At 43.5% G+C, this 25922-nt stretch overlaps 1 protein-coding gene across 1 annotated transcript in view; it reads right to left on the bottom strand.

Moving 5' to 3' along the window:
* Positions 1 to 3375: 3375 nt before the first annotated feature.
* Positions 3376 to 25922, bottom strand: part of mtcl2 (microtubule crosslinking factor 2) — an 87124-nt gene continuing 64577 nt past the window's right edge. The window contains exons 6-24 of the mRNA XM_083974831.1: positions 25609 to 25776; positions 24852 to 25005; positions 23754 to 24324; positions 22635 to 22935; positions 21860 to 22090; positions 18788 to 18925; positions 15344 to 15433; positions 14941 to 15171; positions 14673 to 14789; positions 14407 to 14574; positions 8273 to 8425; positions 8020 to 8136; positions 6716 to 6780; positions 6461 to 6608; positions 5743 to 6339; positions 5255 to 5522; positions 4933 to 5160; positions 3945 to 4339; positions 3376 to 3714 (exon numbers count right to left, since the gene is read on the bottom strand). Of these exons, the coding sequence (XP_083830957.1) occupies positions 3568 to 3714; positions 3945 to 4339; positions 4933 to 5160; positions 5255 to 5522; positions 5743 to 6339; positions 6461 to 6608; positions 6716 to 6780; positions 8020 to 8136; positions 8273 to 8425; positions 14407 to 14574; positions 14673 to 14789; positions 14941 to 15171; positions 15344 to 15433; positions 18788 to 18925; positions 21860 to 22090; positions 22635 to 22935; positions 23754 to 24324; positions 24852 to 25005; positions 25609 to 25776 (4287 nt within the window). The 3' untranslated portion in view covers positions 3376 to 3567. The remainder of the gene's footprint in view (positions 3715 to 3944; positions 4340 to 4932; positions 5161 to 5254; positions 5523 to 5742; positions 6340 to 6460; positions 6609 to 6715; positions 6781 to 8019; positions 8137 to 8272; positions 8426 to 14406; positions 14575 to 14672; positions 14790 to 14940; positions 15172 to 15343; positions 15434 to 18787; positions 18926 to 21859; positions 22091 to 22634; positions 22936 to 23753; positions 24325 to 24851; positions 25006 to 25608; positions 25777 to 25922) is intronic.

The raw sequence follows: 25922 nt of genomic DNA, 5'->3' as shown, positions 1-25922 counted from the left end.
ACATGTTGGCTCGCTTATGATCTATCTGTGAACATGCAGGATGTAGTGTAATTTAAGAGGTTAGCATTAGTGGCTAACAGAGGGAAACATGTTTTTATCTTCTTGGCTCAAACAAACATGGCTGCCAGTGGTCAAGTGTTACTACTAAAGGACTAATTTTGTAGTTTTAATTGTTGAGCTGCTGTGGCCTCTGATGTAAAGCTGAACTCAGATTTGATTTAAAAAAAAATTGTGCCAGACCTCCTGACTGCAACAAATGTAAGGGTTACTCCATGGAAAACCTGTGTTTGTGAATACTACCTATGCTGGCATGAGTACCCGTGTGCCAACCTGGCCAGTAGCGTCAAATGTCAGCAGCGTCTAGCCAGACTTGGCAAATATATAACTGATTTTCAAAGATACTTAGCAAACAGAAGTATATGATAATCGACAATTGGTTTTGGTGGAGTTTTACTTAAAACCACTGTTACATTTTTCCGAGCAGGGAAGGGGAAGAAGTTACAGGAACCTGCTAGCTTGTTAGTGAGCAAACACCATGTCTGATCTGGACCAGCAGCACCAGAAAGGTCAGTTTAATTTCCTCTTTCTCTAATATTGATGCTAAGGACACAACACATGTATTTTGATCAGATTCATTCTCTTCTGATGTGGTTTTTATCTGTGTGACGCAGCTGCATGCTTTAAAAGATGGAGATGTGGAATGTGGAGTGGATGTGGACTTAACCTTAATAACTGAATGAGCTTTTTTTTTTGGAACATTTTAATGAGGTTTAATTATGTTATTCCTGTGGTTGTAAACCAATCTGTTTTCTTGGCTAAAACTACCTGTTGTATAATTGTGGTTTATAAAAATCAGAACAGTGGCTTGTTAAAGCGGCGACTGGTCCGGACAGTCAGCAGCATTTAGACTGTGGCTTTTCCACAGTGTGTCATTTAAATACAAGCGCCGATACAGTAATGCCCTATTTTTATTTTAAGCTGCTGAGTCATTGAATCGTCTGCAGAGTTGGAGACACACTGGTCTGCTGCTCGCACACAGACTGTGAAAGAGACATGTTTAAATAGGTGAATGGACACATGGGCAGACGCCTTGCTGAAGTCAAGCTAAAGTAGCACCAATGATAACTAAACAGGAAAACATCAGCAAAAAACATCAATAGAAAAGAAACAAAACTAAACAAAAAATAATTTACTCACCAGAAATAGAATAACCCTTGGTATAAAAAAAGTGAATATATCCTACTAGACCAGTAAACCATATTATCCTTCCTCCGCTGTGGTACAGTACTTCATCATAGCTTGACTAAAGCCTGATTGCAAGCGTGTGCATAAAAACAATCTCACCCACGGAAAAAGAAAAGGCCTGCTGGGTTTGTTGGTGTGTTTACATATGGAGTCCAGTTTTGGTGTGAGCTGACCAATAGGCAATCTGACAGGCACTTTGAATATTGGCTGATTGTAACGAGAATGACATGGTGAACAAATGGAGAGGAGAAAAAAAAAATTGTTTTCAATTCACCAATAAGACAAATGTTTTCCCAGTTACTTCTGTGTGCACACATAGTATTTCAGTGGAAGTGAATGCCACTAAGGTAAAAAAAAAAAAAAAAAAAAAGATTTACATTTTGAATTTAGTGAAACAAATTTGTTGAAAATATCAAAGTATTAAGAATTTAATTAAACTATTTCTTTAAAAAAGTAAAAATGTTCAGTGCTTTATTCTGATGTTGTGACGCTACATTTTTAGAACAAGTGTTGGGTTCTTATGGAGGAAAAGCCATCGCTGCAGCACTGAGAAAACAACTGGAGGTGAGTGAAGAAGACGGGAATGAGGAGGAAAGAGCCGACTGTTTATTTGACCTACAGATGATGAAGCTGAGAATCGAACGGCCAAACGCACACAAACCAAACACACAAACACAACTGGGAAAAAACCTCTGATAAAAGGAATGTATTGACTAAAGTCTCCGGGGACACTGAGAGTTAGTGAGTGTCTGTGGATCAGTGTTTGCTCCTCAGAGGGTAGAGATGCACTGATGATGTCGAGCTGCGACTCGGTGACTTTACGTCATGGAATATCCCGGTACATCATGGCTTGGAATCTTCCACAACAAAAGAGTGGTAGAAGAAGTGGGGGAAAATGTACGGAAGCTGAGAAACCCTAATAAATTTAATTTTTAATTATTGAATTTAAATGTGATAACAAAATGTTATCTTGAGATAATGGGATAAAAAAACATCTGCAAGTATGTCCTTTCTCAGCTGCCATAGAAACATGACAGCAGTGCATCTCTATCCAAAGCTGAGAGAAACCAGAAATGATCTGGGACCAGTAAAACCCAGTGAAATGTGTGAGGACACTGTGCTGCAGGAGAGTACACCACATCTGTCTGGTTTGACATCAGGTTAGAAACATCTACAAATATAAGACACAGTCAAGAACTGAGTGTCAGCAGAGACGGGTTCAGATCAACAGGATCAGTTGACTCTGGAGGTTTTCCATACGTACGTCTACTACGCCACAGCGCCCCCTGTCTGTGTTCAGGGTTGTTCTGGGACATGGTTGACCGTAGATGGTAGCAGGTCTGCTCTGAGATCAGCTTGATGGTCTCATTTACAGAGCTGAACGAGTCCAAGCGCCCACTGATGGAATCCAAGCGCGGGGCATGTTGGGATACGTAGTATAACACTTTCGTCAGCATCTGAATCAGACGTGTGATTTTACTGTTCTGAGTGGTTCACCTGTGTTTCAGCACAGCAGGTGTTTGTACAATAAGGTTCAGAGGAGAACGACAATTTTAGAGTTGCCAACGAGACGTAATAGATGTTTCCTGTGGCGCCAGACATCTCAGCTCTCAAAGTAACGCATGCATCTTCACTGGAAATCAAACCTGGGATCGCCCCCCGCCTCCTGTCCCTCTCCTTGGTTTCCTGTGAATCCAACATGGCTGCCTGTCCAGCAGCGTGGCGGCAATGTGACGTTATCAAGGTGGACTTTCCAGCCCACAACTTCTGTTAAGTACCTGTTGTCCTGTGAATTAGGGGGAGTTGGTAGGTCCAGTCCTGACATCATCGTTTTCCTTGTTGACTCTTTTTAGTTCACAGAGTTGGTTTCATGTAGTTAGGAGGATGTGTGTGTGTGTGTGTGTGTGTGTGTGTGTGTGTGTGTGTGTGTGTGTGTGTGTGTGTGTGTGTGTGTGTGTGTGTGTGTGTGTGTGTGTGTGTGTGTGTGTGTGTGCGTGTGCTGGTAGCTCTGTGACAGTTGCAGTTTGGAGGAGTCATTGGCATTTGAATGGTACAGTCCAAGTGTTTGTGTGTGTGTGTATGTGTGAGTGTGTGTGTGTTGGGGCAGTGGGTTGTTGGGGCAGTGTGCAGTGTGCTCGCAGTGTGTGTGTTGTGTTTGGCAGTGTGCCTGTGTGGCAGATTGTGGGTGTGTGTGTCTGTACTTTTGGTGATGGGAGGAGAAGTGTCGTGTCATGGCAGTCGTGGTGTTAAGAGTGTGTGAAACAATATTGCTTTGTGTGTAAATGTGTGTGTGTGTGTGTGTGTGTGGCAGTAGAAGTGTCGTCACTCATTGCAGATGTCTTTCTTCTCCTCGGTTGCTGCTGGAGACTCTTGTGGGCGGTGCTTGCACTGCCCAAGCGAATGGCGAGCGGCTGCTCTGGATGGTCGGCCAAAGCAGGAAGTCTGGGCCGTGCAGTCACATGGTGGATCCTGGGAAAAAGAGGGGGCATGGTTTAAAAATACATTTTATTTACCTGATCAGGTCTGAATCACGAATACTAGAAATGAATATTTACCAAATTTTTTAACTTTCTTGCGGTCTAGTCGCTACCATTGAGTTAAGTTGTTCATTCTTTTATTTTTATTCTTATTCCATCTAATTCTACATCAGTGTTTAATAAAACTTTTACACCAGAACATTAGATAAAACAAGTTCCCACCTCAGCCCCTCCATTCCCAACACTGTTCGCTGTTTCCTTTCCTCCTCCCATGATGCTCACCATCTCCTCCCCGGCCGTCTGCCTCATGAACCTCTTGTTAACAATCCTGGTCACGCTGTCATTGCCTCCACCCAGTCCGATCCCGGCTGACACGCACTCTGGCTTGGGCTCGTCCACACTGCTGAGGACGGTCAGGTTGCCCAGGGAGTCTCTCTGTGCTCTCTCCCCAGGTAGGACAACAACTCCGGGGCTGCGGCTGCTGCACACGTTCCTGAAGAACTCCTGGACCAGGCCTCCGTAGCGCTGAGAGCTGGGCTCAGGTCCACAAACCGCTGCCCCAGATGGTTTTCCTGCAGCAGGGGGGTGCCGTGCTGGACTGGCTCCCTGGCTGGCTCCTGAGGGAGAACAAAGATGAAGATGTTTTCAGTGTATGGAAGCCCTAAGTAACATTCATGCATTTTATTTCCATTGTTTTCTTGATACTAGATAATTAATCTCTTAGTCATCATCTGGTATCCATGAAGATGCCCAGGGCCTCAAAGCAGGTCAGCTATGCCTCTTAAAGGGATAGTTAAACATTTTGGCAAATTGGCCCATAATCCCTATAGTTTTAGGAGTAGGTTTGTTACCTTTAATTGTCGGTGCAAGCTATTTTTAGAACGGCGGAGCAGAGCCGCCAGCTGCACAGAGCTACGCTACGGAGGCTCATGGGATTTCTTGGTTTCCCTCATCAAACTCATCAAATACACAATCTAACAACTCTTGTGGACAAATTGTGACCTGCACATTCACCACGTTATGAGATAATAATGGAACATTGTTGGCTGTTCAGAGCTTCCGTATCAGTGCAATGAGATTGACAGGAGCAGAAGCTTTGAGCATAACAGAAAGTCAGATAATCTTCATGACACAGTGAGAGTTGGATCAGAACCAGGACCTGAAGCCACATGAATAAAGACACTGTGAAACTGTTAAAACCAGGTCTCACCTCCATCACCCCTCCACAGCGACTCTGTGCTTCCAGCATGATCCACCACGCTGAAGAGGCTGGAGAGGCCGTCGGTGAGGCCGCTGAGTACTGGGCTGTCCCGGGTGGTGGTGGAGCGGGCCCAGGCCGAGCCTCCACCTCCACCTCCACTCAAGGGCCTCTGCTGGAGGCTCCACAGGCTGCGGTCCCTGGAGGAGGAAGAGGCCCCGTCCAGTCTGGAGGTGGAGCCTGGAGACAGAGCAGGTGAGGATCTCATTGAGAGGGAAACCACAGAGCAGCAGAGGTGTGATGTGATGTGAGGAGTTTAAACAGATGTAGTTACCAGACGACACTCGGCGCTGCAGCTTTGGTGACCCATACTTGGGCGAGCAGCACGGCCTGTCGATGCGGCTGTGAACTTTGTCCAGTGACGTCGATATCTGTCGGGTTCGGGCTGACACCAGCGAGGACGTGGTCGTAGACGAGGGACGAGGAGACCAGGCTTTGGAGTGCAGCCCCACCCCTCTGCTGCCGGGGAGGTTGTCGGTTTGAAGCCCAATGCTGACACACTGGGCAGCAGTCTGCGTGGACCTGGTTGACATGCCAACCGGCTGGAGTGTGGATTGAAGAGACAGAGACAATTCAGTGTTACAGGAGAAAAAATGTCAGGTAGGATAATCATAATGGAAGGTGGTGAAATATGATTTTTATTATAGCATATTATTGCATCCTGTATCCAAAGAGGTTGAGACAAAGAATCTCAAAGTATCTTTTATTCATAAACCGTGGAAGCATTCGTTATGACCGCCAGTATAAAGTCCAGTATCCCACCTGACTGGCAGGGTCCTTGCTGGGCTTCCTCTCCAGAGACGAGGAGCGGATGGCCTGACGGACACAGTTCGTCATCTCCTTCATGTCGTCACTTAAGTTGGCTGAAATTTCACCGATCCCCAGGCTGTGGAACGCCGGAGAGGAAGTCACCACACTGTTCGCTGAGCTGTTGACCACACTGGGAATCGAACCTGCGATGCAGCCGCTCCTGTTCTCCAGCAGCTCTCGGTGCTGCTTTGATAGTGAGCTCAGCCACTGCTCGTAAGAGGATGAGAAGGAGCAGGGGGAGGACGGTTGTTGTTGCTGTTGCTGCTGAACCTGGAGGGTTTCCACCGGGGCCATGCCCTCGTCCCAGGCGCCGAGTCCGAGGGCAGGGCCGCCGTTCTGCACCTGCTGCGGTTCTTTGGCATCCTGGCTCTGTCTCCGGTGCTCGATACGCCTCACTGCAGGAGGGCTGTAGTATATCCGGATGCCAGTGCGGTCTGGAGCCGTGTAGCTCCTCTGGACCGACTCCAGGTCCAGCTCTGCCCCCACCAGGCTGCTGCAGGAGCCACTGGGGCCGTCCCAGGTTTTACAGGTGTCTCCGACCTCTGGTGTCTGAGACAGGAGGATAAAAAAAACTCCTGGTTTAGCTTCCATATTCTTTAACATGATCTGTACATAGAAAGTAAAGAAACAGAGATAACAAAAACTAAAATACTTTAAAACAATTTCTAACCTCATTCGTCAGGTAGGTCCAATTCTTCCTGGTGAGGTCACCAAGCTCTGGGCGAATGAAAAGAGCTGGGACTGCAAACTGGATCCTCTCTTCCTGGTTGGGAGCACCGTTGAGTTTAGGACGATCCAGCTCTGACATCGACTTGGTTCTTTTCATAAAAACAGAACAGAAGATGTCAAAAACTCTGTTTACATTTATTCACATGTCCAGGATTTCTTAACTAAACACTGTTGCATCATGTTTTGTTGTTGTTACCTTGGTGATCTAGCTCCATTAGCAACAACCGTGTCTGTGGAGGAGTCACCACCTGCAGACTTGGACTGTGAGACAGAGAGACAGAATGAATGTGTTCATCATCATGACCTGATATTTACATACACTTCCAGGGGAGGAAGAGATTGAGAGATAGATGGATGGACGGACAAACAGAGGGACAGACAGACAGACAGATGGATCTCCTGTTGGAGATGATATGCACATTATAAATAAACATCAGTGTAGTTACAGGAGCTTTTACCTGAGCAGCCCTACACTGTCTGGCCTGGTGGGGGAGCTGTGATCAAACATGAGACCAAGAGGGTTTATGAGATAGACTAATGAATTAAAATATCAGTAGCATCAGTCTCCATGACACAGCTGCTTAATGAAGGAGTCAGAGGGTCTGACTCCTCATGCCTGTGACCTATAAAGACCTACGATCTTATTAACCTCCCTCCACCTCCTTCTCCCTGACACTGCACCAGCCGCTCTGCTGTGTAATCAGCACCATGTTTTCTCCGTGAGCTCAGCCAGACATTAAACATCTCCACCACAGGACGGCGAGGCCTCTACCTCACTGACGTAACCGCCTCAACAGCTCACAGGGAAAATGCCACCTTAAACACAGCAACTGTGACATAGACGGCTGTGTCTGTTTTCACTGCAAAAACCTCCACAGTCACTTTGGTTCATTGACTCAAAGAATCAAAGCTTTTAATGCTCAGAGCTACTGGTTTTAAAATCAGATCCACCAATCTTCCAGTGATGCTTTTTCTCAACTAGAAAAAAAACGTCACTTTCCAGTTCCTCAGAATAAAAACAACACAGTGTTAACTAATAACTTTTACTACAAATCATGCAATTATAATTATGATCACCCACCTAATCGCAAAACATTCAAGATCGAGGAACAACCCAGGATGTCCTGTTTGACATGCATTATGTGCTTTTATTCTGAAAAACCTGTCCATTTAATACAGATTGTGATATTTAACCTTTGTCGATGACGTCACTTCCTCTGTGATTATGTGTCAGGGTCGAGCTCCTACGTGTCTGAATGTGATTCATTGTGTCACTGGATTTAATGTATAAAGAAGCTGAAAGTATGAACTGTTAGTACAAGAAAACACAGACAATTAGACACAGACACAGACACAGACACAGACACAGACACACACACACACACACACACACACACACACACACACACACACACACACACACACACACACACACACACACACACACACACACACACACACACACACACACACACACACACACACAGACACACGTCTCACCTTCCCCTGTGGAGCCGTGGCCTCCCTCAGCCTCTGCTCCCACTGTGCCCTCTCCTGGCTGAACCTCTCCAGCAGCTCCAACTTCTCGCGGCCCCAATTCCTCTCTCCGATCTGAAGCTGATTGGAGAGACACAAAAAAGAAGAAGAAGAGAATGAGATGATGAGGAGGAGGGGGAAGAGGCGACATCAGAGGAGGAGGAGAAAAGATGTAGTAAAGTAAATGTAAACTAAGACTGTCCCTCCAGCCTGTTACCTGCTTTGTCAGGTCCATCACAGCACCGTAGGACTCAGCCAGGAGGTGCTGATGTTCTTCACGCTCCCTCTTTAGCGCCACCTTCAGGTCTGGAGGATCCAGTGCGTCGGTGGAGGACAGAGTTGCAGCTGCTTTACCTGCTTTGGCCTCCAGCTGGAAAGAAGGACAAGGATGATGGTAAATATCAGATTTACAGTAATTCATTCTGCACTGGCTCCACATGGAGACGTCTCGGTGTGATCACAGAGCACATTTGCTTGTTTGCTTAATCCACATTAGCTTTTGTATAGCAGCAGTTGTTCCTCCTGGGCTCAGTAAAATTAATTACAGGTCACTTTGCAAAGTGGAAACTGTGAACTTCTTCTCAAATAAATCACGTCTGTTAGAGAAGCATGTAAAAGAGAAACAAAACCGACATATACTGCTATGCTATGTTATGATAAAAACAATTATTAGTAAAAATGTACTACTAATTTTAGCATTTTTATAGCTGGATACTCCATAATTCATCTGTAATTCAAAGATGAAAAAAAACATGAATATATCAGATATTTGTTTTAAAACTTTATTCTATGTTGTTTATTCATACATACAATTTTGTTTTTTGTTTGTGGTTTATTAAAAACAAACTAATAAAATCAGTATAATAAAGTTTCTGTTAAAGAAACAACAACCCAATGATAAATAGGAAAAACGGAACAATTTGACTGTTTTGTTTTTTGATTCTTACACAAAAATGTTCATTCTTTCCTGTCAAAACTTTCATTCTGTTTCTATTTTAAAACAAATTTACTTTTAGTTTTGTTTTAAAAATGAATTACAAATCATCTGATGATGATGAGACCATCAATCCTAGTCACACACACACACACACACACACACACACACACACACACACACACACACACACACACACACACACACACACACACACACACACACACACACACACACACACACACACACACACACACACACACACACACACACACACACACACACACACACACACACACGTGGAAACTTTAAAGTATACACATTACACAAGCTTTTCCTCGTTGTCATGAAAAAAACTGTGACTCATTTGACCACAGAGATTCATGAAGGGAAATCCCTGTAACTCTCCATGTTTCATCCTCACAGGGGGACGGACGGAGGAGTGACGGGGGGTTTAAATGATCTCATGGATGATTTAAAGGAAACAAGCTGAGTTGGAACTGCATCCGACTTTGATTCCTTCACAAAGTGGCAGAAATAGAAACATAATGGAGCAGAGTCAGACGAGATCCTTATTATGAGGGTTTTTCTTCTCTTTTTGGTTCAAGATATTTTGGCCTCTCTCTCTCTCTCTCTCTCTTTCTCTTTCTGTCTCTCACTCGCTCATCTTCCTCTCACTTGTCCTCTCTCTTTGCCTCAGAATAATAAGAATATATCACTTTGTAATCTCGTTATCCTTCTGTTTCCTCTCTGAACATCCCCCGGCAGCTCTCGCCCCATCTCTCTCTACTTCTAAAAACCTCCTCACTCTCTCTATATCTATCCCTCCCCCCCTCACCCTCTCTCTGCAGCTTTCTCACCCTCTATTTCCAGCTCTCTCATCCTTTTTTTCCCTCTCTTCCTCACTCTCCATAAATCTGGCCGGTTGTCACTGAGCCTGTAGGTGGGATCGCTTGAAATTTTTATGAGTGGCTCTGCTTTCCCTTTTCCTCTGTCTGACTCTCATAGTTCACACAGTCGACACCACTAGGCCCATCAATTTGACACACAGGAGCACGCACACACACACACACACACACACACACACACACACACACACACACACACACACACACACACACACACACACACACACACACACACACACACACACACACACACACACACACACACCCCAGACCCATCAATCCTCACCCTGCCTCTGTGGCACTGGAGCCCGTATAAGGCGCTAATGGAACTTGTCTTGCAGCCAATCACAGAGCAAGAAACGCACACTTAGCCCTGTCTCCTGTCTCCTATGGCAACGGAGTGTTTCTCGTTAATGATGAACGTGGTCTAACGAGCCCCATATCTTAACGAGGTTTACTGCTGAGGCGTTAAGAAGGGAGTGTGTGTGTGTGTGTGTGTGTGTGGGGGGGGAGGGGGGGGGGGGATGACTGGCATTTATTGGTGGATCAGAGACGTCTGGTTCACAGCTTGATACCCACCATTAGGAAAGTTCAATTACATCTATTCATCCTGAATACATATACAAATATACATACAGTATATATGTAAAATATACGTTTTGTGTGTGTCTCTGTGCAGAAGATAGAAACATAATAAAGTATTAATAGAAACACAGAGGACATCACTGTGGGACCAAACACCAATTAAACCACTGGGCTCTGTGAGTGGGGAGTGGGAGGTTAAGAGGAATAAGTTAATTCCACAATCATTAGAGCCATTGCTCTTATTAGCAATTAAAGAAAACATACAAATTACAACTAAACAAATAATATTGAACGTTAAAAAAATATACAATTTTAAGTGTAAAAAAAAACATGGTCAAAAAGTGTGTGCCTGCTTTGTATGGAAACAATAATTGATGTGATTTAAAAAAAGATCTTTAATGCAACAGCACAGTGTAGTATAAGTAGAAAGTTCTATTTAAAGCAGTATTACATTTGCCTGCAGCAGATTTCCCTTTCAGCCTTGATGTTGTGTGTTAATGTTATCTGTGGCCTGTAGCAGCCACCAGCTGTTAATCTGGGCCGGACGCTCCAGAGACGACGCAAAAGCCGGGTTTATAAATAAAAGCACAGCCTAGATATTATATAATACACACACGACACATATGTTCAATACTGTGATGATTATAAACTCTGAGTTTCTCACATTTTAATGTCAATGGCCTTTTAAATTCTACTCTATGGAGTTGGTGCTTTTATTCTGAAAATCCTGACCCTTAAACACACAGGATTTAAGACTCAGTTGATTTTATTCCTGAACCAAACTGAACTGGAAGATGTTATAGTGAAATATTCTGAACCTGTTTTTAAAGTTACAATATGAACTTTTTTTTTTTTTTTAAGATCAACTGCACCTGTGTTTCATAGGTTGTTGAGTTGTGTTCTTCCAGCACACAAATGTTTTCATCAGTTCTCAAACCAGGGAAGTTGTCTCGAGAGTCGAACCGATGTATCAGCCAATACCATAATAAGGGAGTAAAAAAAAATCTGATAATCCACCAACTGGCTATGATTCCTCATGTTTATATTATGTAATAAATGTCAAATAATATAATAAAATCAACTGAGTCTTAAAATCCTTTTACTGCAGTTTAAATGTTGCACTCTGTGTTTATTAATAATCATGTTTTGCACCAACTCATGATAAGAAAATGTGCATAAAGCAGGTCTGGTTGAAGTGGATGTGTTTAGAGGTTTTGATATGGAGAAGTTACAGATTATAAATTAGGTGATTGATCAGAAAATACTCATGGATGCTTGGGTGTGTGAGAAGTTGCATCTTAGTGACATCTAAAGAAAACAATGCTTCGTCAGGTCCACCATATTCAACAGATTCAACAGATGATGAACCAGCATCAGAGCTCACAGCTGCTCACTCTGTGTCATCACAGAGACCGCAGGTGTTCCCAACATGTCCGGCAGTCTCAATGGATGACTGATCAAAGCTGTTGTTGTGTTGTTTTGTGTTGTGTTGTGCACGTGCTCTCAGAGCTTTGGGCCTCATTTTTACCTGACTGACACCGTTTGTTTGTCGGGATGAGCGGCAAAGATAATTTCCTGTCAAGCTGTTTGACAGGTGGGACAGCGTTTGAAATCAAACTGACTTGTTTAACAAAACAACAGCTGGAGGTGGTGCTGCACCCTGCCAGGATGCCACACACACACACACACACACACACACACACACACACACACACACACACACACACACACACACACACACACACACACACACACACACACACACACACACACACACACACACACACACACACACACACACAGTTGTGATGTTTGGAGTTGACTCACACAACTGCACAAGGTTAATTTAGACAATTTAAGGTCAAATACAGCAGCACAGTCACATCCAGGAAACAGGGTGTGTCTCGTCTCTTTGTCACGCTGCTCTGGTCTCCTATTGGCTGCTGAGGGGAAACTGCCAAACCAATGTACCAATCAGAAGACAGATGGAATTGCACCACGATGTGAGAGCACAATCTCTCTGATCATGACAATGATTAATGTGGGGGTGTCCCTGTGTGTTCATGTGTTTCTGCTTATTGCATTTTTCTGTTTACCCCTGTTACATCCCCCTTTCAGCTTCATCTGTCTGATGCATTTAGGGTAATAAGTTGTCCAGTTGTCCCAGACATAGCTGTGACTTCATCTCAGACAGTTTGTTTTCATACTGCATTAAATGATGCCTAATGTATCTTCTCTTCATTTCAGATGATCTCAGACTGAACTTACAGTCAGAAAGTGTCACCACCTGCATCTTCTTAAAGGGACAGTTCAACATTTTGGCAAATTTGCCTATTGCCATAATCCCTATATAGCCTTAGGGGTAGGTTATTTTCCTTTAATTGTCGGTGCAAACTGTTTTTAGATCGGCGGGGCAGAGACGCAAGCTGCTCATGAAACGGTACTTTCGCCTTTTCCTCAAAACCCATCAAATACACAATCCAACGCCAAAATGCTCTCGTGAAGAAGTTATGACCGGCACATTCGCCACACTATGAAAAATCATGTATAGGCTAATTATGTAACATTACAACACATGAAGCAAATACTCAAAACTACTTGTGCTTTTAAAATCACTCTGCCCAGCAGCCGTGACTGTAGCTCAGACTACGCATTTGCCTCAAAAACAACTCTGTCTCGTAATGTTACGTACATTATTATTTCATAGTGTGGTGAATGTGTGAAAAGGTAAAGTACCGTGCGCCTCCGTTGTGTTAGCTAGGAACCAATCCTGTCAACCTGTGGGGAAAGTGGGTGGAGCTAAATACACCTGAAACCTTTTCAGTACTGAGGGAGTAGTTTACATTAGCATGACTGCTAACACTGTCTAAGGAACTGCCAGTCACAAGCAAACAAACAACGTAAACAAATAGCAATGCTAACTGTTCTCGTCCATCTGCTGGTCTCTGGTTCTGCTCTCAACAGACTCCTCCTCTGACTCTGAGCAGTGAAGACTCGGGGACATGAGGTCACGACACATGAAAAAGCAATTTTAATTTCTCAATTTCACGAGGCCTCTCCTTCTCCCTCTTCTCTTTTATCTCTCTCTCTCTGCCTCAATTACCAGGCGCTAACACAGGCTGTTCTATCTCAGAGGCTGTTAATTAGCACGATTCCCGCCTCTGCTGCTGTTATGAGACAGACAGAGACAATGAGGAGAGTAGATTGAGGTGAAAACATCAAAGCATCACTCGCTGCCCGCAGACAGAACGAAGGGCTCAGATGAATAAATAAACAACTTGACAGATGGAGAAGTAGAAACTGACCCCAGAGGAAATCGTCATTTAAAAAAATATCATTTGTCAGAAATTAATATTGTCCACTTCAGAGCAGTTTCTCTCTCCGTCTGTCTGTTGCCCCCCAGGTCCGTAATAACCACCTAGTTACGAGCAACTCATTTATTCTGACTTGTCTCAGCTGCAACTGAACTAAACTCTCTGCTGCTGCTCTGATATTATACATAATCTCCCTCCACATTCACTTTTCCTCTCGTCCTGAATTGGATCAGTTCTGCACGCCTGATTTCTGACGTCTGCAAAATGTCAACATCTGTCTCTGCATAAAGTAAAACAGCAGAGGGACCACAGGAAACAGCATCGGCTTATTGCATTACCAGACAGCACAGCAGGAGAATTTATAACCATGAGTTTTGATTTATTATTGTGTCAGGTACTGCAGCATATTATAATGACAGAGTATCAGGGCCACATGGAGGGAAGAAAACCTGAGAATACAGTTGTAAATTTGAGAATAAAATCTGAATATTTAATATTCATAATATCTTTTTTTTCATTAATTCTGTTGTGCATTATTATATCATAACTTGACCTGGTTTATAACTATTCAAACATCAACTACATCAGCACTGCTCCTCTCTTCCCCTACCTGTGTGATGAGGCTCTGTAGCTCGGTCCTTTCCACTTCCCATGATGCCTTGGCCTTTGCGAACTGCTGGGTGAGCTCCTGGGAGCCCTGTCTCTCCTGACGCAGCTCGCCGCTCAGATCCTGCAGCGCCACCCTCAGGTCGGCCAGAGTGCTGCTGACGGCGCTCGACTGCAAGGAACGACAGGAAGAGCACCATAAGAGTGTATGTCTGTTTGTGTGTGTGTGTGTGTGTGTGTGTGTGTGTGTGTGTGTGTCACTTTCCATACCTTGATGGTTGGGCTGAGCTGCTGTTCATCTGCAGCTGACCTCTTGTCAGTCTGGTGGGCGGGGCTTGTCAGGTTCTCCTCCTCCAGTAGCAGGTAGAGATCCTTCAGGCTGTTCATCTAAGGAGCAGAATCACCTGTCAGTCATTCAACTCCTCCAAAATGAAACAGCCTTAATTTATTTATTAAATTTATTACATAAACAGATATAATATCATATCTAAACGAACATTTCTGGTCCATATTTCTGGTAAAGAGTATGATTCCATACCTCCAGGACGTCCTTCCACTCTGTGTCCTTCTTGCAGCCCAGTCTCCACTGTTTGAGGAAGCAGCGCAGTTTGAGGCTGAGCAGCAGCAGGGCCTGTTTGAGGTGCTGAGACTCCTGCACCAGCAGAGTCCTCTCCTGGTTCCATAACTTCCGCTGCAGTCGAGCCTGGAGACCCAAACTCTGCAGCTGGAAGTCCCGACGTAGCAGAGCCTTCTGGTGCTCCTCCTGGATCTGAGAGGAGGGAGGAGGGATTATTTAATCACCAGAAGCCGATTGTTTCTCTAAAGCCTAAAAAGAATTACAGACTGTCTTGCTTGCCAAACACCTGTTTATTTCAGTTCGATTTACTGATTTGTAATTGATTGTTTTTATTTGTCTTGGTTACTCAATGCTGCAAACTGACCTGTGTGAGTTTGAGAGTGGTTTCTTTCTCCATCTCCAGCTCTTCCTCAACGTTAGACAGCTGGTACTGAGGTTCATTGTACTGTGGGGGCTGGAGGAGAAAATGAGGACATGATGTGTATCAGAAGGGATAAGGATGAGGAGAGCAGCGGATAGGAAGGACATAAGGGGGGGGGGGCAAGAGATGGATATAACACAACAGGTTTGTGTTACAACACTTTTTAGATCACATGTCGGCTGCTGCACGCTACTGTCCATCCACACGAACAAACCCTCCTCCCCATGGCTCATTTGGCTGCTGAGTGAGTGCAATCCATCGACCCACCACTGACCATTAATGTCCTGTTTCACCCTCCACTGGGCTCAGCTCCTGCCCTCTATCACCCTCCACCACTGTCAGCCTAAGTTTTGAAGCACAATCGCTTTAATAATGATATATAACAATTACTTTATTAGTCTTTTATTCTTTTGAAGAATTGTTGTTAGAGCTTCAGGTCATTCAATTTCCTTAAATGGGGTGATTTACACAACAAAAAAGCAACAAATGAACTTTTTTTCACATGATTGGATAACCAAAAATCTATTCCACTCTCAGTCTGTGCAGTATATGGAGCAAGAGTCAGGTTAGCTATGCACAAAGACCGGAATCAAGCCTATTTCCAAAGCAGAAAATTATTCCCAACAGCAGGTCTAAAGCTAGATTATTAACATATCTTTATTTATATATATCTCCACTAGTTGTGCAAAACTCATGGTTGTTTCAGAGACAGTGGTCATCTGTGGCAAGCAGCGTCCTTTCTTCATTATAGGTAAGCTAATCAACTGTATGAGAGTGAGATCTTGTCTTCTAACTATCAACAAAAAAAAAACTATCAACAAACAAATCTCTAACAAAAAAGCGAAATATGCATGTTTCCCAAAATGTGTGAGTATAGTCAGTCCAGCCTCGCAAAGAGACTGGGAGCAGGGGAAACAGCTGTCCTGGTTCTGTCCTAAGCACCTCTAAATCTAAATAAATAACACTTAAATAAATTTTGTTAAATCTGTGTACACACAAATATAAAATGGACAATTAATGGTGATTCATAGAGTTGTGCTATTATTGAGCTTTGGGCAGAGCCAGGCTAGCTGTTTCCCATGGTTTTTCCATTCTTAAAGCTAAGTGAAGCTAATCGATTCCTGGCTGAGCATCAAACAAACTACTAACATTTCCCCGATTGCCGTGGGAAATGTAGAGTCACAAAGTGGTTAGTTAACTTAACCCAGGTTAGAGACTGGAAGCACGGGAAACAAGTAGCTCTGTCTTACTGTAAGTTAAAATTTCTCCCAACCAGCACCTCTACATGTGAATAAATCATTTATGTTTTTCAAATCCGTACACAAACAAATGTGAAAAAAGACTGTTTGTGGTGTAAAAAGTATGAACAAAGGCAAGTTGTACAGTTTGGTAGATGGATGCATTATAGACTGTTGCCTGTACTTGTGTTGGCTGATCTTTTATACACACTCACAAAGTATAAGTGTCCACATTATGCTAAGTAGTGAGTGTATGTAAACACTGGGTGTTTTTGCTGCTGTGTCACTCTCTATTCATCCCTGGTACAGACACAACGGTCTGTATCTACAATATCTAACACTCACTCGTTATCTCCCTCTTTCGTTCTATTTCAGTCTCCCTCTCCCATTCAGCCTCTCAGTCTTGGATAAAGATGCAGACAGGCGTACACACACACGCACACACACAGCCCCAGTTACCATGGAGACACGGCAATGAAAAGGTCAGCCAAACAAAGGTCCCTTCTTCCTGTCAGTCCCACAGCTGACGGTGAAGTCACTGTTTGTGTTTGTTTACAGCGCTGTTGCTGAGTGTGAGTTGAAACCACTGCACCACATCAGCAGCTTCAAGCTACAGTACGGGGTGTGTGAGTGTGTGAGTGTGTGTGTGTGGTTTTATGTGTGTGCTCGCAAACGTGCATGTAAGCCTTTAATTGACCTTTGCAGTGCTGCCTGTCGATGTATGTTTGCTCATGGAGAAGTGATTTGAGGACAAATAAGGCAACTATGTACATGAGAGGGATACTATTATCAAATGTCTTTATGTAATGTCTTTTCAAGTTCGATCAGTTGAATATTTGAAGACAGGACTTCAGTCGTAAATGAGCTGCGACCCGTCATCACATGATTAAAGATAAATCTAATTATGTCACATGATGAGTAGAGAGAAAATTCAGCTGCTGAAGAAGACAGTGAGATGGAAAAAGAAATGTTTTGCCAAACTAAATGTTTCTGGTTTTACTACAATATGGAAACAATATTAAATCTAAAGTAAGATGGTAAAGACCTGACAGCGTGGCTGATTCTGTGTCTTACCGTCCTACTTTCCTCCTAAAGCACAAACTTACACACTCCTGTGTTTTAAGCAGGTTGTGACCTGCCTTCGAGCAAGGTGTGATAGCTATTGAGCTATTGTATATTATTCCTGTGCAATAATGGATGTTTTGTCAACAATGGGAACAAGCTATAAAAATAACACTGACATATAAGCACCTTTTAAAGTGATGCCAAACCTGTGCACTTGCCAACCAAAAGAAAACCAGAGCCATGAAGTGAAACACACTTACAGTAAACACACTCTGAGTTCAGATTCATGTCTGTTTAGTGTAATCATAAATACTAAATGTATTCTTGTTTCTTTTTGTTGTATTCTTAAGGAAGCAAGCTGTTTCCCCTAACTTCTGTTTTTTATGCTAGGTGAAGCTAATCGACTACTGGTTCTCGCTTTATAACCAACAACATGAGAGTGGGATTTTCTCTTTTAACTAACAACAAATAAACAACTAACAAAAAAGTAAATAAATAAGCATATTTCCCAAAATGCCCTGAGGTCCGGATGTGGTTAGCCTATCTTAGCCAGGTGACCAGAAGCAGGGGAAACAGCTAGTCTGGCTTTGTTTTCAATTAATATTAACCTTGACCTATGACCTTGCATATTCTGATCAGTTCATCCTTGAATCCGACTGGATGAAGACGTTACCTCCACTTGTTCCTGAGATATTTTGCTCAGGAGAACGAGACAGACTGAACCAAACACACAGGCCTACACCCAACAACTGTCACCGGCACAGAGGCACAAAAACACCAATTAAAGGCCTTTGAACATTTAGTTTCCTTCATGACTTCATCCTTAGAGAAGCCGTAGAAGGAGCAGAGTGGACCTTTCGTTACTGTAGGTTTTTTTTGAACAGTAAAACCTGCAGTGTTTGTTTGTCTGTGTTTTTGCGAGACAGATGATAAATCTGACATTAAACCTTCAGCCTCAGGCTCACGTCAGGTTTGGCTGAACAACCCTGTTTGCTGTCAGACAGTGGCTAAAACCCCTTGTGTGTGTTTGTGTGTATGTTTCCACTCGCCGCGAAATGAGTGATTGTGATTTCCAGCGACTCACCAATGCTTCATCCGTCTCGCTCTCCTGCTGCTCCAGTTCACTGGTTTCTTGCTTGTGTGGCTCATTGGTGTCTGATTGGCTGTTCTCTTCAGTTTGATCTTTCACCTCTACGTCTGATTGGTCCCTATAATCAGGCTGCTGCATGCATGCATGGGCAAGTTAATGAAGAAAAAAAAACAAAAGACAAACAAACAAATAAAAAAGAGGGAGAGACGGGGGAGGAGGAGAAGTCATGGAACAAAAAGAAAAAAGGAGGAAATGATAGAAAACAAGACAAACAAATACAACAATAAGAAAAACAATACAACCATGATGGCGTCCATCCATGTGACAACATGAAAAATGAAAAGATGGAGAAAAATGACTGACGGATCTCACAAGACGAAGAAGAGGATGTAGAGGAAGAAGAGCTTGGTCAGAGAGGAGAAGGAGAGAGTGGAGAAAAGAAAGAAGAGGAGGATGGAGGGCAGAATGAAGGGCTGAGGGGGGAGGAGAGAAAAAGACAGATGAGAGGAAAGGACCAACGATGGAGAGATGAGGAAAACAGCAATGGAGGAGAGGGAGAGGGAGAGGGAGGAGGAGAGATAAGACAGACGGGAAGGCAAGAGAAGGAGCAAGGTGGTTAAGATGAAATGCCAGAGAGAGGGAGGTTAAGGAGGAGGAGGAGGAGGAAGGAAAGGAGGGAGCGGGAGAGAAGAGCGGTAGCGGGGGGAGGTGAAGGTGAGGTGTGGGAGAAAAGAGATTTCAAAAGAAAGAAAATGGGGAGATGGAGGTGAAGGCAGAAAGCGGCGGTTATGGTGCCCGTGCAGAAGGAGGGTGGGGGAGGGAGGGGTCGAGGAGAGAGGAAGGAGAGGGAGGAGAGGGGGAGAGATCGGGGGAGTGTTGGGACTCAGAATTGGCCTCTAATGGAGTCTAAACATTGACGGTTACTCACTCACAGCTACAATTTCACCACAACAGGCAAATTAGATCAGATCAGAATAGAAAACACAGATTTTAGAAGTAACAAACTTCTCCTGCTGGAACGGCATCAAAATCCAAATTCAAAAAATCCCCACAGTTAAAAAAAGCAAATTGAGTGAATTTAGTCCTGAAACTCTTTTCTCGATGGTTCACTGTCAGATTTGACAGGAAGGAAAATAAACCAGTGGACAAATTCAATGTCTCTGCTGATTCCAGTGTGTATTTGTAACTCAGACTCGCTTTTCTATGAACCTTTATATACTGCAGGAGACAGTAGATGCACAGAGCTGATCATAAATCTGTGACAATAACCCAAGAATTTCCCCATGGAGCGTTTCAAACAGAGAATGTGATTTATGAAGTATGACTGGAAATCTACTCAGACTGAGTCTCCCTGTGTCTCCCTGTGTCTCATTGTGTTTCTCTATGCTGGCTTCAGGTGTCTCAGTTACATTCATGAAGGACACAACAGTCTATTTGCTTCTAATTTCAGACTCTGGGTTTTGTGTTTCAAGGTTAAATTGTATTCTTGTGTTTCTATTGATTTTATTGTACAGTCCTCAGAGTGACTAACAGTAGACTTCATCTTTTTTTTCACTCCATCATTTTGTGCTGACACACTACAGTCATGGTCAGTGTTGGACAAGTTACTGAAAATTAGTAATTAGCCACAGGTTCTAGTTACTTCTTTCAAGATTGAATTACTTTTAAGTTACTGCTTCACAAAAGTAACTGTTACATTACTTCAGTTCTTGTTATTGTGGCGTTCCTGTGCCACAGTGTGAGGCAAGAAAACTGTCACAAGTTCATCTATCATTGTTCGCATTATCAATGGAACAACAAAACACAATAGATATGTTTAGAAACTTTAAAACAAGGCTTAAGCAAGCGAAGAGCTCCACAGCAGTGTGTTGCTGAGTTTGGTGCTTGTCCTCCTTCTCTCCAGGAGAGAAACATAACGTCCACATTTCAACAGTAAACTTGACCCTGAATGGTCCACCATTGAGTTGGCTGGTGGTGTTGCGTCCACACCCACCAAGTCAGGTGACCAATGATCGCAAGCTGTATAATCATGATTGTTGTCGCTATTTTTACCTAAAGTAACAAGCCCATTTGAATGGAAATAATTATAATTGCATCATTTAATTTGCAAAATGTATTAGTGACTCTACTACATTGGCCATGGTGTACACTGCCACATATTATTACTTCTGTCTATTGTCTATAATTTGAAGTATTTGAATGCAAGTTGAATTCTCTGTGTGCACACGTACGTGGCAAATAAAGCTGGTTATGATTTTTCATCAAAGAATCAGACTGTGTCTCAGAATTTACCTCACTCAATCTTAATCTGAGCTATACACATTGATATACTGTACGGTATATGTCATTGTCAATGATCAATATTGCTCAACCACACCAGATGAGACTGTATGTTTGGCTGTTCTAATGATCTGCTGATGAAAATACATATAGATAAATGGTGCTTTATGTGTCTTAATAACCTTCACTGTGTCCATGCAACAAACAGGCTCCATTTGAGGCCTAAAGCAGCTTCTAAACACTCGGGTCAGGAGGCCGTTGAACAGCATGCAGAGGACATGGTGGGACTGTGGACAGGTTTACACTGGCAGCTCAAATCTGACGGTGTCTTAAAGATACAGGAGGATTTCTCTTCTCAGTTTCACATTTATGTTTGTTACTAAAGAGAAACCAAAAGGACGGAGATTTGAGGACTTTCCTGAGATGTTATTTTTGTGTTTTAGGTCCCGATATAAAAAGATCCTGAATGAGACAGAAGGTTTGTATCTGATCTCACTTTTCTTTATTAAATCTCATTGTTCTGTTATGTCAGATTTGAGCGAGCTGTGTAAACCCATTCTTCACTGTGAGGACAAACTAAAGCAGCAGGTTTCAATGGGATCAGAAGTGTTAGCCAAACTAAAGATTAGGCATCAAACCAAACACAGCTCTGAATAAAAGCAGGAAGAAACTAGTGGAAAAAGGAACTAAAGCTAAAAAAAAAGGCTTTAAAAAAGACTTGATGGTGAATGACAGAGAAAGTGTGACGAGGAGTGAAGAGGAGGAGTGTGTCTTCTCATCTTTTACCTTCTCTGCAAAATTGAGTCCGTTTTGCTCATCTCCAGAGCAGAGGAGGGAGGTGCAGGGTGAGAGCAGGGGAGATGCTCCCTCCACCTGAGGGTCCCTCCCACCTGCCGGGGGTTTACCCAGCCCATCTACCCGCTCCACAAAGGCCTGCAGCTGGCTGTGCAGGGCCTGAAGCCTGCTGGTCAGAGCGCCGACCAGAGGCCGGTTGGACAACTCAGACAGCTCTGAAATCTAAAGCACAGAAGAAAATCAGAGTCAGTGACGATCAGTGGACTGAGAGATAAACCACAAACCACAGGGCTGAACGGGAAAAGCTCAAATATTCATCCCTGAGGCTGTTGTTTAGTCTCTTACCAGCTCCGGTCTGGGTCCAGGAGGCAGAGGCCTATTACATATAAAAAGAACCTGTTCTTACATCTAAGACTGAAGCTTATAGACAGAGCTGAATGAGACCATAACTAGGTGTTTGTTATGCTGCTACTGATCCAGACTGCTGGATGCTCTCTCTCTGCATTTATATCACACTCTATCTATCTATCTATCTATCTATCTATCTATCTATCTATCTATCTGAGAATAAAACAGGAGAATGAATTATGAGGGTTATTCATTTTGCTTTTTTCATTTATATAAAAATAAGTCATGTCAAAATCATATGATCTGTCTATATCTAGTGGTCACATATCTATGTTATGTAATACTTTCATTTGATTCTTTATCCCGCTGTGTGGAGCAGCAGCAGGACACGTACCTTGTCCTGTACCTGGTCATGTACCTGAGTGTGAGGCTGAGGTTTCTCCAGGTCACATGGCTCTGCTGCGTCGTTGCTGCAGACCTTGTGATAGATGGAGGGGGAGGACGAGAGGCAGTTGGACTCCGGGGAGGTCAGGAGCTGTATCGCCGTGGAAACCAAGCGAGCCTGGTCCCTCATGGCCAGCAAGGCATCATGGTCCTTCTGCCCCAGGCACCCAGGAAGTGAGGCTGTCGTGTCAGCGTCGTCCTCGATCTTCTTTTTCCTCTCCTTGATATCAGGGCCATCGTTCTCGCCCCCAACTGGCTCTTTGCGATGCGGCGGGCTGATGGGAAAACACAGAGAGCATTTTGACCACTTCCTGTCCACATTGGCTTAAAAAGGACATATATACCAACTTTTCAGCAACTTTAATTTATTTTCTTTTCCAGAGAAGAAAGTTTCTTTTTTATACCATAGGCAGTTGAAAGAAAAGCACAGTCTCTGTCTTTTAACTGAGGTGTTTGGCGATGGCGATGGTTTCACACTGACAGACTTTGACAGACTTCAGTGTAAGTATATATCTGACCGCAAATCAGTTCAGTTCTTTACTTTCTGAAACCAGATTATAGTGCAATGAACTCTCAGTTGTTTAAGACTTTTTAATACAATTTTAAGAAAAATGGCCGACCAAGGAACCGCATCCATGATTGAACATTTACAGGACATTTAACTTGAACAGTGAAACAAAAAAAAACGATTTGAAAAAGAAAAAATGGCTGCAAATCCTATATTATCATTGATTGTTACCATGGTAACACTTGTCCTTGATGTGAGTTAGCCTTATGGTAAAAACGTGTAATGATTTTTGTGTTAAAATGAGTCAGTCTGGATTGTTTCAATTAGCCGGTGCATATTCTCATTTGTCCAGGTCATAGTATTTCAAAGGAGGTTAAATCGAAAGCAACTGGACTTAGTTATTACAAATAACTAAGCTTTCGATTTAACCTCCTTTGAGATTGTTTCAATTAGTTCTATTTTCATGACGACAGAATCAGGAAGTGGAAAAACACAGTTTGGCACAGCTGAGAAAAACAAAAAATGTTTTTTTACCGAAGTGTGTGCAAAATTCATATCAGGTTATAAATGTAAACAGAAAATGACCTGGTGGGGAGGCACTCAGCAGAGTCTCCCGCCTCAGCATCTGTCTCTAGAGCCAGTCGTAGAGACGAGGAGGAGGATGAGGAGGAAGGGGCGTGGTAGGAGGCGAGGTCACAGCGCTGAAGGTTGGACAGAAGCACTCGGTTCTCGTACTGCAGCTTCTTCACCTTCCCGCTCAGTTCTCCAATCTGAAGTCTTGCCAGCCTGAGCTCCTCCTCCTGGGCGGGGGTGTCTGTACTGATAAGCACAGCCCCTTCCTGTATGGAGTGTACTGGGCTGTCGTTGAGCAGGCCGTCCGTCAGCGATGTTAACGAGTTGGATGAAAGCGTGGACGTCAGGGGCGGGAGCTCAGACTTGTAGCGGTTGATCTCGTTCATCAGGAGCTTGTTCTGCTCCTCCAGCTCGATCAGAGACCTCCTCAGAAGCTCCGCCTCCTCCTCCACAAACTGGAGGTGTCTCTGGAGCTCCATGACGTTCTCAGACGAAGCCCCTCCTCCAAGCACCATGGCTCCACCTGAGAGACTAAGACCCATGCCCAGACCGCCCCCAACACCGCTGAGTTCTTGGGGTACATCTAGTGGAAAAGAAATAATATAAAAATAGATTAAAAATCACAATTAATACCATAATTGCACTCAGCTGCTGGTTTACCAGCTATACCACAAAACTAGGCCTTCATGAGTTACTGTACTGTATTAAACAGTAATGATGTTCATTCATTTTATGTCACACATTTATTATTTATATATTTATATTCATATAATTATTATTTACATATTTGCTAAACTAAGCTAAGCTAAGATAATGAAGCAATGACTCCTTGGTAGGTAGCATTGTCTCTATGGGTGACAAGAATTTTCTGTTTGCTGTCTTGTACTGTCTTGTCAGTAACTAACTTAAACATTACACAGTTATTATTATATGTAATAATTAAGTGCTACAACTGATAATGTAATTGTATAATAAACTCAATGAACTAGTACAATGAACTAGATACAACACAACACAAATTAATATGGTAAAACTCACACAGACCATTTATAGAAATATACATCATATCAGACATACATGTGTTGTTAGAGTTAACAAAGGGTAAAACACCTTGAGGTCCCTTCATGTCCTCCATCTCGGCTCGGAGACCCCGGTTCTCCACCTCCAGCTCCACAATGCGTCGGCTCAGCAGGTTGGCCTCCTCCTCCACCAGCTTCAGGTGGACTCTTACCTCCGCCTCACGGGTGTGGGGGGAGTCAGCAACCTGGGGGGAGGAGGAGGAGGAGGAGGAGGTGAGGTCAAAGAAAACAGACATAGGGAGAGGGGAGCCAGCTGTGAACTATCACACCTTTTATCAGCTGTTTCATGAATAACCATAAAGTGTTTCTATTGGCCTCTGTCCTTTTCTCACCACTCTGTTCAGATTGGGCAAACTGACCAGTAATCGCTCTGTAATAATAAACAGGAATAAAAAATTATAGGATATTTAAATGTTAATTGTTAACATCAGTGAGTGCAAGTTCAATATTTCAACAGCCATTCTCTTTGTACATTTACTGTAGTTACTGAAATAATTTAACAAGCTCCGTGGTGTGTTTGTGTTTTTCTGTGTTTTCCCAGGCGTTTTTTTCTCTTTTTTTTGGCAAAGTGCTGAACAGAGTTTTAAACGGGAACAAAGGGTGGTTATAGTTTAGAAACCAGCCTTAAGGTTCTTCTTCTTCACTCTCCCACCTCCATGTGGTAAGAGGGTTCAGTGAGCTGTGCTTCATGGCCTCGTTCTCTCACCACTCGCTCCTCAAACATCTTGTTGCTCTTCAGAACAAGATGTATAAAACCGCTCCACAGTGAATGTCTGGGTTTTTCTCACCTCCTCCACAGTGAGCGACGCATCGACATCTCCGTGCAGAGACCTGTACTTGGCCAACTCCTCCTTCATGGCCTCGCTGTCCTTCACCAGCTTGGTCAGCTTCTTGCACATCAGGGCTGATTCCTCTTTGGCAAAGTGGAGCTGACACTTCAGGTCTGAACTGTCCTCCTGCAGAGACGGGACAGAGACAGAGCAAAGACACTGAGAGGACAGATTCAAATCTTGCTGCATCACAGAGGTCGACATGCACACAAACGCCCCACAATGTGCACATGAACAATGATTTTAACACTTGATTGGTGTGAGGAATTCAT

This window comes from Trachurus trachurus (genome assembly GCF_905171665.1).
Source record: "Trachurus trachurus genome assembly, chromosome: 7".
In the NCBI taxonomy this organism is placed as follows: Eukaryota; Metazoa; Chordata; class Actinopteri; order Carangiformes; family Carangidae; genus Trachurus; species Trachurus trachurus.
The sequence above is the reverse complement of the archived record's forward strand: the minus strand, read 5'-3'. Positions and strand labels throughout refer to the sequence as shown.